Source organism: Malaya genurostris, chromosome 1 (assembly GCF_030247185.1).
Source record: "Malaya genurostris strain Urasoe2022 chromosome 1, Malgen_1.1, whole genome shotgun sequence".
NCBI lineage: Eukaryota > Metazoa > Arthropoda > Insecta > Diptera > Culicidae > Malaya > Malaya genurostris.
In genome coordinates, this window is record NC_080570.1 from 90,084,224 (window position 1) to 90,101,211 (window position 16,988).

The following is a 16,988-nucleotide window of genomic DNA, read 5'->3' on the forward strand; positions in this document are numbered from 1 at the left end:
GGGGCTGATCCTTGTAGTTTTTTCCATCATATGGAGCTGTAGCTGCGCGGGATCATGCTTTCTTGAAAAGACGACCAGACCCTCTCGATACCCAGATGAACAACCCAAACGGACAAGTTATCTAAGGTATCTTGCAATGGGTTTTGCAGTTCAACAGCTTTGGGTCTAATAACTGAAACCACGCCATCATCTGCCATTTGCCTTAGTGTGCATGAGGTTACTAGACAGATGTCTATGTCGTTCACGTAAAAATGATTGAAGAGCGGGCTGAGGCATGAGCCTTGCGGGGGACCCATGTTGCTAATTCTGAATTGTGCTAAATCGCGATGTGAAAAATACATGCGCTTCTCTGACAAAACGTTGTGCAAATAATTTTTTATAACCACTGGAAGTCCATGTTGGTGGAGCTTGTCTAATAGAACATCAATGGAAACTTTTATATCAAAAATTACAGAGGCCATTTCTTGTTTTTGAGCGAAGGCAATTTGTATGTCAGACAAAAGTAATGCAAGGCAATCATTCGTCCCTTTATTTCTACGGGAACCAAACTGAGTATCGGATAACAAGCCGTGCCGATTCAGCAGAACATTGCAATGGGTCTATATGAGTTGTGATTGGTAGCTGGTTTCCCCGGCTTTTGAATGGCGATAACTTTCACTTGCCTCCAGTTTGGTGGAACAATGTTTTGCTCAAGAAACTTGTTAAACAATTCCATCAAACGTCTTTTTGCGAGGTCGGGCAGGTTCTTCACCAAGTTGAATTAAATTATGTCCAACCCAGGAGTGTTATTGTTACAAGATAAGAGAGCTATAGAAAATTCCGTCATAGAAAAGAGACTATCAATAGAACCATTATTTGGGTTAGACTCACGAATAATGCTCTGCGTAGGAACAGAATCTGGGAAAACTTTTTTTTTTGTCCACTAGATTTTTGTCTTTTTTGTGTTAGTTCCTGGGTTGGGTTTTGAATTTGACAAACCAGGAGAAATAAGTTATGGATCAGCCCGATAGAGATGAAAGCAATCTCTCTCTCCAGCAGGCATAATCAAAAATATGGTGGAAAACGGAGAAAATGAGAGGGAGGACGAACAGGTTAGTTTCGGCGATTCTGATTAGTTTCCAATGAATATGGTGAACCAGGCGCGTAGCCAGAGAAAATTTTCGGGGGGGGTTTTAGAACATGGTGATAAATCAACACATGTACAATTTATATCACAATGTTTCCCATGGGTTATAATTTTTTGTTTCGGGGGGGGGGGGGTTTGAACCCCTAAAACCCCCCCCCCCCCTGTGTACGCGCCTGTGGTGAACATTTATTTACTGGATAGTTAAGGAATCATTGAATAAGCGTTTTTTGCATTACGCGAGAGATGAAAATCAAAGACCTGAGAGCAACTGTTAAATAAACGACACATACTGAGAAACGGTTCATTATATCCGTAATTAGTTCTAGCACGAGGGATTCGTAAAAATGGATGTTAACGAAGATTGCGACGATGGATGTCAAAGTTGATCAATCGTAGGAGATCAGGGCAATCAATATGTGATTGTATTAAATCAGCGATGAAAACAGCCTTGTAGACGTTTCTACGAATACACAGTGGATCCAGTTCGACCAATCGGCAAGGATCATTATAACTTGGAAGGTTTAATGGGTCTCTCCATGGTAGATTTCGGAGAGCAAACCTAATGAATTTGCGTTTAACAGCTTCAATACGATCAATATCAGTTTGATAATGATGTGACCAAACGACATCCGCATATTCAAGCGATGATCGGACTAGTGCACAATAAAGAGTTTTCAAGCAGTGTATGTTAACGAAATTTTTGGTAATTCGAAATATGAAGCCTAAGAGTTTCGATGCCTTCGAAATCACGTACCATCTTGTTGGAGTGACACCATTCCACGAATGTATTCAAAATTGCAAAAAGTGTGCATCTTCTTGTTCTTTGATCAGATGGTAGAGTTTGAAGTCATCCGCAAATGATAGTTTGAAACGTTTCAGTAAGAAGTGCAGATTATTAAGGTAGAGTAAAAATATATACGGTCCTAAGTGACTTCCTTGAGGTACTCCAGAACTCACATCAAACGGTGATGTTGTACAGTTTCCTACTTTTACCGAAATCTCACGACCAGTAAGATATGAATGCATCTAATTCAGAAAAAAAACTACCAAAGCGAAGTCTGTCAAGTTAAGCAATTGTTAATTATCAAATGACGCTGAGAAATCAGTGTAGATAGCGTTTATCTGTAGACGAGATTGCATGGATTGCATGATAAAATATGTGTAAGTTACTAGGTTAGTAGATGATGTCCGTTTAGGCATAAATCCGTGTTGATTTTCAGATATATAGTCGTTGCACTGAGTTATGAAGTCGAGAACATTGATTTCAAATAACTTGAAAGCAGCACAAAGGGAGGCTATTCCACGGTAATTTGTAATATCTGATTTGTTGCCTTTCTTAAAAACCGGAAAAATGTAAGATTTTTTCCAGAGTTCAGGAAATGTTCTCTACTGGAGGGACATGTTGAACAGCATGGTCAGTGGTGAGACGAGGCTATCCAAGCACTTTTTTAGTACTATTGAAGGAATACCATCAGGTCCTGCGTTAGTAGAGCTTTTTAATTTAAAGCATGCCTTACTTATCATAGTCGGTGTAATAGTAGGGTGTGGTCCAACAGGGGAACGAAGAGGAACGTTGTTTATCGCTTCAGATACTTCGGAGCTGCTGAGGATTTCATCGGAGAAAACGCTACTGAAGTGCCTTCGAAATAGATTGCAGGTATCAGGCAAGGTGGATGATTGAACCGACATATGAGTAGGCAGTCCTGTTTCTTTACGTTGTTCATTAACATGACACCAAAAGCTCTCTGGGTTTTTCTTTCAATTACGTTGAACTCGAAGAAGGTGGGTGTTGTATAATCATCTGTTAAGACGTTTATATCGATTATTAAGATACACATAATGAGACCTCAGATGTAGAGTTGGCCGCTTCGTGAGTTTTTTCAAGACAGATCTCTTAGCGCTCTTTAACTGCTTGAGGGTTGGATTAGACCAAGGAGGGTAAACTGGTTTATGGCATTTTCTTTTAGGTACGAACTGATCAATAGAATATCAGATTATATTTGTAAATGATGCAGCCGCATAGTTTCTATCATTGTTTGATAAAATAGTCTCCCAGTTTGATGGAAATAGGAATTGATTCATTGCGTTGAAGTTTGCTTTCTTGTAATCGTAATAATTCGTCTCTGCTAGATTTTCGAAAGAAACAGGTTTATATGCCGTTACAGTAATTTGAAGCGGAGGATGATGACGGCATGATTTGACAAGAACTGAAGGAGCAACGATAACGGCACAGTCGTTATTTAGACTTGACTGACAAAACAACGATCAAGCATACGATTATTGCTGTTGTAATTTCCGTTTAGTTGAACTAAGCCAGCGGTACTATAGCCGTCTAAGAGAAGCAAAGTTGTAGATGTTTTAGAAGAGCACGTAGGATCAGGAAATAAATATCTGGATGAGCAGCGAGTCCATTAACTCACATCAAATTGTACCAGAAATATTGAAATCACCTGATATAACGATTTTATCATTCAGGTTCATTTGATTGATTTGATCATCGATTTGATTGATTTGATCATCGAAAGCGAGGCTAGATGCTGTTCGATCATTATCGTATCATTCACACGATCGGGCGGGAAGTATAGAACACACATATAAAGCGTAAATCGTGCGAAAGAGAGAGCTATCCAAACTTGCTCTACATTGGATACGTTTGAAAGGGATACTAAGCGAAATTTAAATGATAATCTACATGCAATGAGAACGTCGCCACCGACCTGTTTGCTACTATTTTCGTCATTTCGATCTTGCCTGAACACTGTATAACTGCTATCGAAAATTTGCTGAGATAAAGTGTTCTCATTTAACCAAGTTCCAGTCAATATATATATATATATATATATATATATATATATATATATATATATATATATATATATATATATATATATATATATATATATATATATATATATATATATATATATATATATATATATATATATATATATATATATATATATATATATATATATATATATAAATATATATCATATATAGTATCTGACCAAGCGAGATGATAATCGACGAGAGAGCTATTCATTCTTCCAAAGTTTCGATAATAGACGTTTAAACCAAAGTCGTCTTTTCCGAGCTCAGATATCTTACTGGCATTGATGGGTGTTTGGTGGAGCAAGGGGGAGACTTGCCGTTGAAGCTGGGGAGCAGTCATGAACGAGCGAGGAGATTTCATTTGTTAGGTACTGATTTGCAATTATCGGGGTGAGATCGTTCTGCGTTGAGGCAAATTCATTTGTGTCATCGGAGCTGTGTTGCGCACTAAAAAAGGAGTAACACCGTTGGGCCAGAAGTTGGGGGACGTTATCTGTTGCTCAAAGTCCGCCGGAACGTTCAACTTGAATGAGACAAAAGAACACTGTCTAACTAGCTTAAGACATTGAATATATCGGCGATTGCAGTTTGTGTTGGATTCTACATAGCTTATTATGTTCTCCTCGGTTTCTGTCAATGACATAAGCGGGACAGTAGTTTCAAAATTGTGTTTTTTCACTCATTTGCCCTTTCAGTCATTTTCAGTTTTCATTGAAAATCCCATACTATGCAGTGTCGATATTCAACCAAAGCTGTGATAATTGAAAACGACAAAAAAAGGTTCAGTTTTTGCAATGACTGAGCGGAAATATATATTGGAGAAGCCAAGTGAAAGAAAAACTAACAGAAAAGATAATTTTCTGGAAAAAGATACGCTCAGAGACAGGACTCGAACCAATATGTATTTCCGCTCAGTCATTGCAAAAACTGAACTTAGTCATGGCGGCTTTACGTCAAACTAAAATTAATAAATCGACAAAAAAAGGTTTCACAATAAGTTTTAACTGTTGGTGCTCGAATTTGTAGTAGTTTTGGTTTCCAAAGAAGTTCTGGGATGTAATTACTTCGATTTGCCATATTTTAGTCAATTCTTATAGCCAAGCGTCACAGATTTTCAATACATCAACGAAAGAATGAGAATTGAAATTCTGCTGTTGCTACCTGACGACGTTAGTTTGGTTTCGTCTTGTCACAGAGGAAAGAGTGACGTTGGCAATTATGCTCTCTCATTTTTTCGATGAGAAACGAAAATGCTTCGTTTCTCTTTGTTTGCTCTGGTGTCGGTCATTTACGACTGACACAGTAAAACATTGAAAATGAGACTGTTGGAATGGTTTCATTGAGAATGTGTGACAATTTTAAGCTCTGGCTAAAACATTAATTATCATTTAGATAACTCGTTCTCCTCACAGGTGGGACCACCATCATCATAATGTTGTTGAAGTAACTAATCTTCTAATAATTTGATAGAGTCTTTTACAGGTACGCTTGGAAATAAAGTGGTTACATCAAAGGAGACCACTATTTCAGCTTCTTCAATTTCACCTGAGTTCTGAAGTTGGTTAGTGGGAGCCCCAACTGAAGAAATAATCTCTCTCATTTCATTACCATGTTTGTGAACTTTTGGTAAACCTTTTATTTTGTAGGGTTGGAGACCTTGAGGTGGTTCAGATACATATCGAAGTTAGGATTCGTTTTTTCAACTCGTTTAAGAATGTCTGGAAGAGGGTCGGTTCTCTGTTTACTATAAAGGCCGTTATTAATTCTAGGGATTATTAGATCATCGTAATCTTTTTTGTCCATAAAAACCACTCTATTTACCTTATTCGTGTGATTTGTGTGAATGCGATTGCGGTACTCTATCTGATATGCAACTGTCCCGCATTGACGCAACTACGTATCCGGGTTTTTGGTTCTCCATATATGGTTGAGTTTATAGTATCGTTTCTCGTCCGATGTGGTAAGGTGCTATAATCAGAGGGGTTCATCGTTCTTTCTGTATTGACCTTAAATAGGTTTTAGCAGATTGTTTGGCATCCGTTATAAGGTACCGAATTTACTTCTGCTCGTACATACTGAAGAATGCAAAATGGTGTCGCTTTTGTAAAATCTCTAAATCCTCTCGGGGGTTGGAGGTTTTATTAACTGTGTATTTTGCCCTGTCTCATTATTTTAGTATAGGTGCACCCAGGCCCGTGCGCAGTAGTCATTCAAAGGGGGGGGGGGGAGTATTCAAGGGAAAAAGGGGATTCAAAAGTTGGGGAAGGCGCAAAAATTTGAAAGAAAAAGTCATCCGCAATATTGACACTCTAAAACAAATTATGAGAACGAAGTATGAATTGTCAAGTTATTTGCACTTTTATATAATAAGTACTCTGGTATTCATGGAACTTAATGTTGAAAAATTTTCCATGAGGAGAGGGGCGTTGGAACCCCCAGACCTCCCCCCCCCACTCCTACCCTACCTGCACGGACTTGGATGCACCGTATTCTGGAAGACACATTTGACTCGATCTATCAAATCATGAGAACGGTTTTAGATACTCAGAAAAGTGAAGAAACGTGTGAGTTTTAGTCGTATTCACGTCATCCAGTTATATCGCTGACATTATTCAACCACTATTTTATTCCTGAAGATTTTATGTATGTTTTCAATAAAAGTTTATAAATTTTCATATGATCTATGAAATATAATCTGCAGGCGATCCACTGGAATTGTTCAAGAATAACCATGTGATTTTCATTTCAGGATGAAACTACAATAAACAATGAATGCAGCTCAAACAATGACCGTTATAAAGCCGAATAAAATCTACCAGGCAGCGCGGTATGGTGGATTGGGAACATATTACACCAGAAAGAATAGCATTTGCTTAAATAAAAACTATGTATCAGATGATTTTTTGTTCTTACTTGTGAATAATTATTCGAACTACCAACATCTTATATATGCTATTAAATCAATACTTTTTGCTTTCGCATCGTAGTTGGTTCAATTAAATTGTCTTTGATCTTTAACTTGGAAGAACAGGTTAATTGGACGACTGCAGAATGGTTTCAATCATATCGAATTACGCATTTTTATCTCTCTCATATAGAAAGGCTATACAATCACTGTGAAATCCGAGGAGGACAGAATGTTATATACCATTCGACTCAGCTCGACGAACTGAGCAAATGTCTGTGTGTGACAAATATTGTCACTCACTTTTCTCGGAGATGGCTGAACCGATTTTCACAAGCTTGGATTCAAATGAAAGGTCCTCTAGTCCCATACAAAGTTCCTGAATTGGTTTGGATCCGACTTCCGGCTCCGGAATTACAGGGTGATATGCACCAAATATGTGAAAATAATTTCACGCACTTCATTCGGAGATGACTGTGCCGATTTTCACAAACCAATATTCAAATGAAAGGTTTTAAGGTTCCATACAAAGTTTCTAAATTTCAGTTGAATCCAATTTCCGGAATTACAGAGTGTTGTGCACCAAAAATGTGAAAATAATGTCACTCAGTTTTCTCGGAGTAGGCTGAATCGATTTTCACAAATTTAGATTCAAGTTTCTGAGCTTTATTTGAATCTGACATCTAGTTCCGGAATTTTAGTGTACCAGAAATGTGAAATCAATGTCTCTTTTCTCGGAGATGGCTGAACCGATTTTTACAAACTTAGATTCAAATGGAAGGTTTTACGGTTCCAAACAAAGATAATTAATTTGATTTGGATCCGGCTTTCGGTTCCGGAATTACAGTGAAATAAAGTCACCCTAAATATTTGAAATAATGTCACATGGTTCATGGCTGAACCGATTTCCACAACTTCAGAATCAAATGAATCAGGAATCAGAACAAATTGGCTCAAGTGGCACGTTCCCCTTGATATTTGGAGATTTGTGCCTTGCCATCAATTTGGTTTTAGCATCATTTTCCCGATATATAAGAGGGAAGGATTGAAAGGAAATGGTAAGGGTTGGACTAGGATGATAGGAAAAATTGACGACACAAAAACACATAAAAGCAGAAGTAAATTCTGCACCCCTAAGGGATGCTGAACAATCTGCTGAGGATCACATTTAGTGGAAGCAGAAGTAAATTCTGAACCTCTACGAGGCCCCGAACAGTCTGCTGTTAATAAAACCTCCAACCTCCGAGAGGATTTAGAGATCTTACAAAAGCGACACCATTCTGCACTCCCGGAAGAATGCAGAACGATTCGCAGTATGTACGAGCAGAAGTAAATTCGGTAACCCCTAAAGGATGCCAAACAATCTGCTAAACCCTATTTAAGGTGAATACAGAAGGGATTCATTCACTCCAGGAAGAACGATGAACCCTTCCGACTATAGCTCCTTACCACATTGGGTGAGAAACGAGAGTATCCTTCAATTTTAGCTCCGCATACACAGACTCAACCATGTATGGAGAACCAAAAACCCGGATACGTAGCTGCGTCAATGCGGGACAGTTACATATCAGATGATATGAAGTACCATAATCGCATTCACACAAATCACACGAATAATACTCAGCACGTTGAATAGTAGCCATGTGATAATTTAGTTTGCAATGTCCAGTCAGAGCTCTGACCAGAATACTGCAATGATGCTTGGAGAAATGCAGTAGACACTTTGACATTTTCAGATTTAAATCTGGTAGAAATGCTTTTGTCTGAGCGCAAGTTTGCAAGCTGCGCCAGTAGCTGGCATGTTTGGATGCAGCCCAACAACGAATCTTGTGCTTTATCCAACTAGTTGAAAGTGGTAAAGCTGGTTCAGGACCAACGAAATCATTCGTTGCACCAGCTCTAGCCAACTCATCAGCCCATTCATTTCCAGTAATACCAGAATGGCCGGGTACCCATAAGAAGTAAACAGCATTTGAAATGCTGAGGTCTTCAATTTGAGTTCGACATGCGATCGCTAGATTCGACCGTGAGTCATTCGAACTGAGTGCTTTTAAGGCTGCCTGACTGTCGGAACAAAAATAAATTCGTTTACCACAGATCCTCTGCTGAAGTGCCGATTGTACTCCACACAGAATCGCGTAAATTTCTGCTTGGAACACAGTACAGTATCTACCAAGTGAATGAGTCTGCTCTAGCCTCATTTCAAGACAGTAGACACCAGCACCAGCACGACCATTCAACAGAGAACCGTCCGTATAACAAACTATGTGTTCATCAAGTTGTCGTTCCAGACAACCAGACAACCATTCCTCACGAAGAGGATAGCTCACATTGAATGTTTTAAAAGGAAAACTACATGTGAGAGTTAGGTCACTAGGAGCGAGTAAATACTCATCCCACGTAACCATTTGAGACCACAAGCGAGTGTGGCTGGTAGCATAATCTAATGGGTTACTGTTCCAAAGCCCTGTAACCTTAAGACGGTATGCACAAGATAATGCTTCTTGTTTTAGGAACACATGTAGTGGTTTAATGCACAGTAGCGCCTCTAGAGCAGCAGTAGGAGTTGTCGTGAATGATCCTGTCATCGCCATTAGGACCATCCTTTGGAGATGATTTAGCTTTGACTGAACTGTCGCGACTTCTCCTTTCTGCCACCATACAAGACATCCATATGCTAAAATTGGTCTAACAATAGTTGTGTAGATCCAATGAATATATCTGGGTTTGAGTCCCCATGATTTTCCAAAAGCTCGTCTGCATTGGCCGAAAGCCATGCAAGCTCTTTTAATCCTGAAATCAATGTGAGCAGACCAATTCAGTTTTGAGTCAAGAATAACCCCGACGTATTTAACTTGATCGACTACAGTAACCTCTGAACCGAAGAACTGTAACGGACGAGCTCCTGTGATTATCCTACGATGAGTGAAAAGCACCATTGATGTTTTGCCCGGATTTACAGATAATCCAACCTGACAACACCATTGTTCAACAGATCGCAGGGCTTGTTGCATTAAATCAAAGAGAGTGTTAATGCTTATACCGGTCATCAATATATGATAACCATATGAGGTTTTACGGTTCCAAACAAAGTTACTGAATTTGATTTGGATCCGGCTTTCGGTTCCGGAATTACAGTGAAATAAAGTCACCCTAAATATTTGAAATAATGTCACATGGTTCATGGCTGAACCGATTTCCACAACTTCAGAATCAAATGAAAGGTCTTAAGGTACAATAAGAATATCCCAATTTTATTCGGTTTAAACCTCTGCTTTAAGGTCTGTAACCAAATAAATCGATGATAGTCCCATAAATGATTTGCTGAGTTTTACCAAGTCTGACTAGTAGTACATTTTTTTCCAAAATTCAAATCGTCGTTGAGAACGAAAAAAATTGTAGGTCATATTAGTGTATGGTTGAATAAACCGAATGTCTCTATACCGATATCCAGCTTTCGGTTCCGGAAGTATCGAAAATAGAGATCAAATTTTATAAAATGAAACTTTCTCACATATGATTGAATAGATTTTCACTAAATTAAATTCTAATGTAGTATATCAATGTACTAGTACTATGCAACAGATATCTTCAAAACTATTTTCTAAACTTATTCAAATTGCAGTATTTCGGGGAATTTCTGCTGTAGTATAGTGGTTTTCAGCTGGACATAGAATGCGACGGAATCGACGCAGAATAGCGAAATAATGAACGTCAGAAACACAGATGCCAGGTTTGCAGATTGGTATGTAAATTTGCAATTTCGTCTGTTATCAGACTTTGCAATTAAGTAGACTTTTTTTTGCAAATTTTCGAAGTTTTGATAAACAATCGTCCAATTTCATAACTTTTGCTATTACTGTAGGGTTTTTGTTTGGTTTTTCTCGTAATAATTTTAAATTTTGAGCTCACATTTTACCTGACATCTCTGCCAGAATATTGGACAGTTGTTTTAACCCCTTCGCTGTCTGTTGTATTGAAATTAACTTGCATTAGAGCCACAAGAAGAAATAATCGGCTGGTTGATTGAGGTTAAATGCAGCTTCAGCTGATAAAATTCCTTAGCGACAAGTGTTATTTCATTGTCCATTCAAAGCATCAACATGTATATCTGTCAAAGACGACCAAATTTTTAGAGTGGACGATTTACAATTCTCTGTATTAGTTTATATATACAGTTAAAATCGACAATATTTCGAATAAAGCACGAGGTTTTGATGACCGAGGCGTCAATTATGCAAAATATGAATGAAAAGGAAACATACAAAGCACAAAATAACCATTATGTCAAATAAATAGCACACGCTTTAAAAAATCCGTGCAAATTGCAGCCGATAGCAGATCATATACGCATTATCAAAATGAATTCATTATGATTGAAGTTTACTTAATAATTATTCTATTAATAGAAATTTGTCATTATAACGGTCAATTTAGAAAACATTTTTTTCTGGCTCGTGGTCTCGAAGGGGTTGAATCGATGCGAATGACAGTTTCGCTATCTTTGCGGCATTTTGTCGCTATCTTATCGCATCGCAATCGTTTCTAACCGACCGTGAAAATTACAATATGATATATATGTCAATGTGCGCTTATGTCTAATTCTACGTGTAGAGAGAGAGAGAGATAGCTTCTACGCATTGAAATCTTTGTTCTCATGTTTTGGGCCAGAGCAACTTTTTTTTTATAAATCATGAGACAAGATGGACATTTTTCTTTCAACATTGAACTAATCGCTTGAAAATAAAATTTTGGAGCATACCTGAAAGATTATGAGATGATCATTCATTAACATGGATTTAACGAATACGATTAAGTATAGACGAACGCATATACATTGGATTGAGGACATTTCGTTATTAGCAATCTTTTTGTTTTCAATATCTCTGTAGAGGAGTACAAATGTGTGTGAATTGTTTGATTTTTGTCAGTAAACGTTTTCTAATTTGTCACCAAATCTTTTTCATCTTAAACAAGGTACAACACCGCTATTCGATAAACACTCTTTATGGAATCATAAAATTCTTCAAATCGAATGAACACAATTTTCTCAAACTCTTCAACCTTCGATGTTGTTTTGAAGCGACGCGAAATAATTTCAACTAAAAAAATTGTTGATTTTCCAGTGCGATTATTGTTCTGCTTTCTGCTGTCTCCGGCATTTGACAGTATTCAAAACAACACATCTTTCAACTACTTGAATATATGCAGATCAAAAACCATATTGGTTGAATCAAAAAGAAATTAGTTGAATCAACTATCGCAAAAATCAAGAACAGCGATTTCGAAATTTTATGATCGGAGGGTTTTCCGTGTATATTCTAAAACATTTAATTTAAACGCTTTCATTAATTACGATGCCAACACTGCAAAATTCGACCAGAATCAGAGATGCCAGATATTTTCAAAGAAAATGTATTTGACCCTGAATAAAAAATCAAATTATTAATAATAATATTGGTTTATTTATACCCGGTTTAATAAAAACTCTGTGTTTTTCTGTATTCACTATCTAATCAAAATTTTCATAATGGAATGAATATGAAAAAATGTTTTTCCAATATTTTTTTGGGTTTAGAATGTTAGATTCAATGAGCGTTCCGTATGCATATCTCACTCTGCGATGACGAAATTAAATGATTGTAATTTTTCATCAACAATCAGAATAGCTTCAATTATAATGCCAAGTTCATTCTTCCCCTAAGTTTGTAATACTAATATCTTTATGATTCAGTGTGAATAACAATCGCAGCAGGCTTGCGTGTTGGATGTAAAAAAATTACTCCCATTAAAAGTGTTCGAAAATAATTTTGTTCCATTTTAAAAGAAAATTTATTATGTATTACCAAAGATAAATAATAAAGACATGTACGTGCTTATAAATATTTTTAAAAAATGTGGTTCGTTCCCGGTACCTTCTGAAATGACCGCACTCACCGCTTGGTGGAGCGCGAGATTGATTGCATTGTTATCATTTCAACCAAAGTGTGCCATAAAATCTCAATATATACAAATGAGCTACCGAATCGAACGAGTTCTCACGGTTTGACATTTGCATTATGGATGTATGATGGGAACTCAGCAGTGCAACCAATTTATCACCATTGGTGCCAGTTTCACGGAGGACCGTAGATGTGCACCAAAAAAAGATCGTGACTGTCATGTCTGGAAATTCGTTTGTGGTATTACTATACCAAGCAGAAGTGAATTTATGTTTATTTTTCGTTTAGTTCGAATTACAAAACTATTATATTGTATTCAAATAAACTGGCTCTTGAAGTTTTTTCTCATTACCGATCTTCTGTATGTTAACCTGGAGAGTACATGGTTATGGAGATTGAGCTACCGATTTGACTACATGGAGATTGAACTGTCGATTTGACAGAAATAGTGTAGTCCATAAGATTGTTCTAATTTTCGTTTATGTTTTTGCTTTTTATGGTGAAAACCACCTTTTCATTCTTGGTTACAACCATAAATCAAATAAACATAGATTTCCCAGTGTAATATCAATGTAGTTGAGCAACCCGTGACACCAAAAGCACCGTCTGGTGGAGAATGGGTGCGTAAATGCTCCTAAAATACATGCAAATGTTGCCTACGCATTTAACACAACCACAGTAGCTAATGGAAAAAAGTACACCCGTTTGTCACTAGAGGTGCTGTTAGTGTCACCGTACAGTGAGAAATCTATGTTTATTTGATTTATGTTACAACTTATACCATGGTCTTATGGCTAGCTTAGAGCGATTCTATACAATACAGAATAAATCTATATAAATGGCATCTCTGACCAGAAATGTCTTAGAGCATATTCAGTGGTGTTCTAGTTCTAGATGCATAATTTATGTCAGTTAAAAATTTTAAATCTGAATTGAGTGTTTTACTCGTGTTTCAAACCTTCAAATACACAAAAAATAGAACGGCACCGTAGATGTGCGAATTCACTAAGATGCGAGATTAGATTATATTTCACTTAGATTTGATGTGTTTTTCCTTTGGATGTTATGTGTTTTGCTATTCAATTGAACTGCATGTGTTAAACACTCAATTTTCTAGTGGGAATGAGTACAGCACAAATGCATGTGCAAAATACTTGAACCGGTCGACTCTGTTTCAATTGAAATCTATGTGGAACACAATGTGACATTCACATGAAATGCAAACAGAATCTAGAGGTAACGATATATCTTATCGTTTTAATGTGCATTTCATATAAACGTAGCATGATTTCCACTAAATATCAACTGTTTTTACACTCATTTTATGAGTTAAGTGTATATTTTCATAAATTTCATGTGTTCTACAAGCAGTGATAAATTAAATGCTTTGCGCATGATGCTAGCGTGAAAATTATTTTCAGTGTAACGCGTCTTTACTTATCATAGATTAAAAGTAATTGTTGTCAAATATTGCGTTTGAATTGTGTTTGTGTTTCTCGATGTGGTTCCAACACCGTAAAAATTCTGTGTAGTAAGACTCCGTTCTTGTTAAAAGTTATAGATTTACTTTTTTGAATAAGTGAAAAGCATTCGGTTTTGTTGATGTGTATATTTATGCTCTGTATGCTATATATACTAGCTGACCTGTCGAACTTTGTCTCGCCTTAAATTATGTTTTTGAATTTATCTTTTCGAACAGCAGAACTGTCAAACGTTACTATTTTACTGATAACTTTAAACGAATTACGGCAAATTCACATTTCACAAATTAACTCCGGCCCGAAGGTCATCAAAAAATATTGTGAGCATGTTAAAAGCTTTTGTTACGCAAAAATGAAGCAAATGCACCAATCGTCATCTCATACTTTGAGTCAGTGCATTGAACAGAGATGGTAGATCTCTCTCAAACTAATGGTTTCGACATGAAGCGTGGAGCAGAGCTGACTAAGATGAATACATTGAATTGATTCTGAAAATTTCCAAAAGCTGCCTTCGCGACTTGTTTGTTATTGCAAGTTAAGGCTTAATTGTAGACTGAAGGCGTTTAAAAATTTAATAGCAAATCCTTAGGACTATTGGAAGGGATAAACTTGTTTTGAGCGATTCTCCTCCAACTGCTTCACCGCTAGTCTGGTGATATTACTTAGTCGTGTTTGATGAATGTTCGTAGCATGACAATTACAGCATCAATTTTCAATTAACAATTTAGAGATAAAATTAAACATTCTTCTGTTCATTCTTGTGTCCATTAACTTTAACATGAACACTGAATTCGTTTAATGTTTGTATCAATAGTCGTCTCATTAGTCGAGTCATCACATCGTTTTGCTTAGTACTCGATCTACAATTAACAAATGGTTGAGATCGGTCCTGTGAAACAATATCAAAGAAAAAGTGCAATTATACCAGTATTCTTCTTTTCGTTCAATCCAATGAATAGAACGTTTCTCCTCCATATTGAATGTCATATATTACATTTACATTTGGTAATTGGTCAAGTAATCCAATGTTCTGAAAATGGAATGATTTGGCATTCTAAGCAATCCGTTTTTAAGTAAATGTACCTGAAGCGACTGAACGAACTGTAGCTAGCTAAATACAAAGAAAATCTTTATTTGATCTCATTATTTCAACAGCAGAATCCTATAATTGATTCGTATAATAAATCGTTCTATAATTTGATTTGCTCAACTCAAGCCCACGATGGCCAACATTATTCATCTAATTGATAACATTGCACACAATGAATCTACTGATAAACGATATCAGAACTTTTTATCCTGCTTATGGTATTGGCATATTGTCGCAAAACTGAAACGTACACACTTAATTTTTTTAGCTGAGTCTCGGCAAAAAAATGCCGAGATTCGCACAGCCGAGTAATCAGCAATCATCTCGGCAAAAATAAAATTACTGAGCGTCTCGGCACCCTAAAATTTGACAAACGTCAAATATTGCCGAAATCGTCAGCATAAGATTTACTGTTTGCTCAGTGAAACGTTCACTGAATATTCGGCAATCCAATAAAACGAAAAAATGAAAAAAATAAATTACCGAATCATCAGTAATTAAAAATCTAGTCAATTAATTTTGTATTTTCTCAACATTATAAACACGCCATTCAGGATAAAAAATTCATTTTATTAACACTTAAAGGAGGCTTACAAATTTGTTGCCAGTAGTGCTTAAAGCCTACCTGAAAACATGTAGCATAAATAAAAAGATGCAGATGCGGCCACCTTGAGTCGAGCTGGAAATATGAAAAAAAAAATAATGCATTGATTTTCGGCTTACAAAAATGTTCAATATTTAATGATGCATATACGGATTGTTCAAAGAATAAACTTACTTTGATCTATTGAATTATTCCATGCATTGGGTTATTTTTTCGCATATCCCCCAAAGTTTTGTCTCGAGGATGCTTTCCACACGGTTCCACGCTTCTTCGAAGATTATCCATTTTTTCACTCGAGAATTTCATTAGAAAATAATCGCACAATGCGAAGCGAAAATGTAACGCGGCAATGAATGACAGCTGTCGTGCTGAATCTCTGCTGCGTCTCTGCTGATGTCGGCATATCTGTTGTTTACTGATAAATTCAGCAAGCAATTATGCCAAATTTCGGCAAAGTGAAGCATTTTACCGAAATATCAGTGAATGCATTTAACGAAGTTCAGAAACATGCGTATTGATTACTGAGCAATCAGCAAATTTACGTGTTGCTGATCAGTTTCGGCATTTTATTATGCCGAGCTCAAGAAATGGTTTTAAGTGTGTAGAGATGATATTTTCAGCAAGAGCTGTAGGAATATTTTTAATTACTCCATCTTTTCAACGATTTCTTATAAAAATGAGCAAATAACATTTGAAAAAGCATAGTAGAAGTTGAAGAAAAAGTTTTCGCTCTGAGGTGGTAATGTTGATCCTAATTCATTGTGCGAAAACTAACGTTTATTTAGAATGGAACATTAAACTTGGTTTAATACTATTTTTCAAATGCCTGGAAATAACAGATAAAGTATCCAAAATAAATGGTACTCGATCGCTATCCATTCTAGTACTCAATAAATCAACATTACACTGGTTTCTGTTTAAAAAAATGTTGATCCGAAAAAACCTAACCTTACCCAATTTCACACATTTCTGAAGATTTTCCATGTTTAATTGTAGTTTACACTAAAA

At 36.6% G+C, this 16,988-nt stretch overlaps 2 protein-coding genes across 2 annotated transcripts in view; both read left to right on the plus strand.

Moving 5' to 3' along the window:
- The window catches only part of LOC131440690 (transmembrane protein 120 homolog), a 55,215-nt gene extending 48,361 nt beyond the window's left edge, over nucleotides 1-6,854 (plus strand). The window contains exon 7 of the mRNA XM_058612194.1: nucleotides 6,708-6,854. Within this exon, the coding sequence (XP_058468177.1) occupies nucleotides 6,708-6,767 (60 nt within the window). The 3' untranslated portion in view covers nucleotides 6,768-6,854. The remainder of the gene's footprint in view (nucleotides 1-6,707) is intronic.
- A 7,071-nt stretch (nucleotides 6,855-13,925) lies between these two features.
- Nucleotides 13,926-16,988, plus strand: part of LOC131440688 (cytochrome P450 315a1, mitochondrial) — a 60,531-nt gene continuing 57,468 nt past the window's right edge. The window contains exon 1 of the mRNA XM_058612191.1: nucleotides 13,926-14,041. Coding sequence (XP_058468174.1) covers nucleotides 14,023-14,041 — 19 coding nt within the window. The 5' untranslated portion in view covers nucleotides 13,926-14,022. The remainder of the gene's footprint in view (nucleotides 14,042-16,988) is intronic.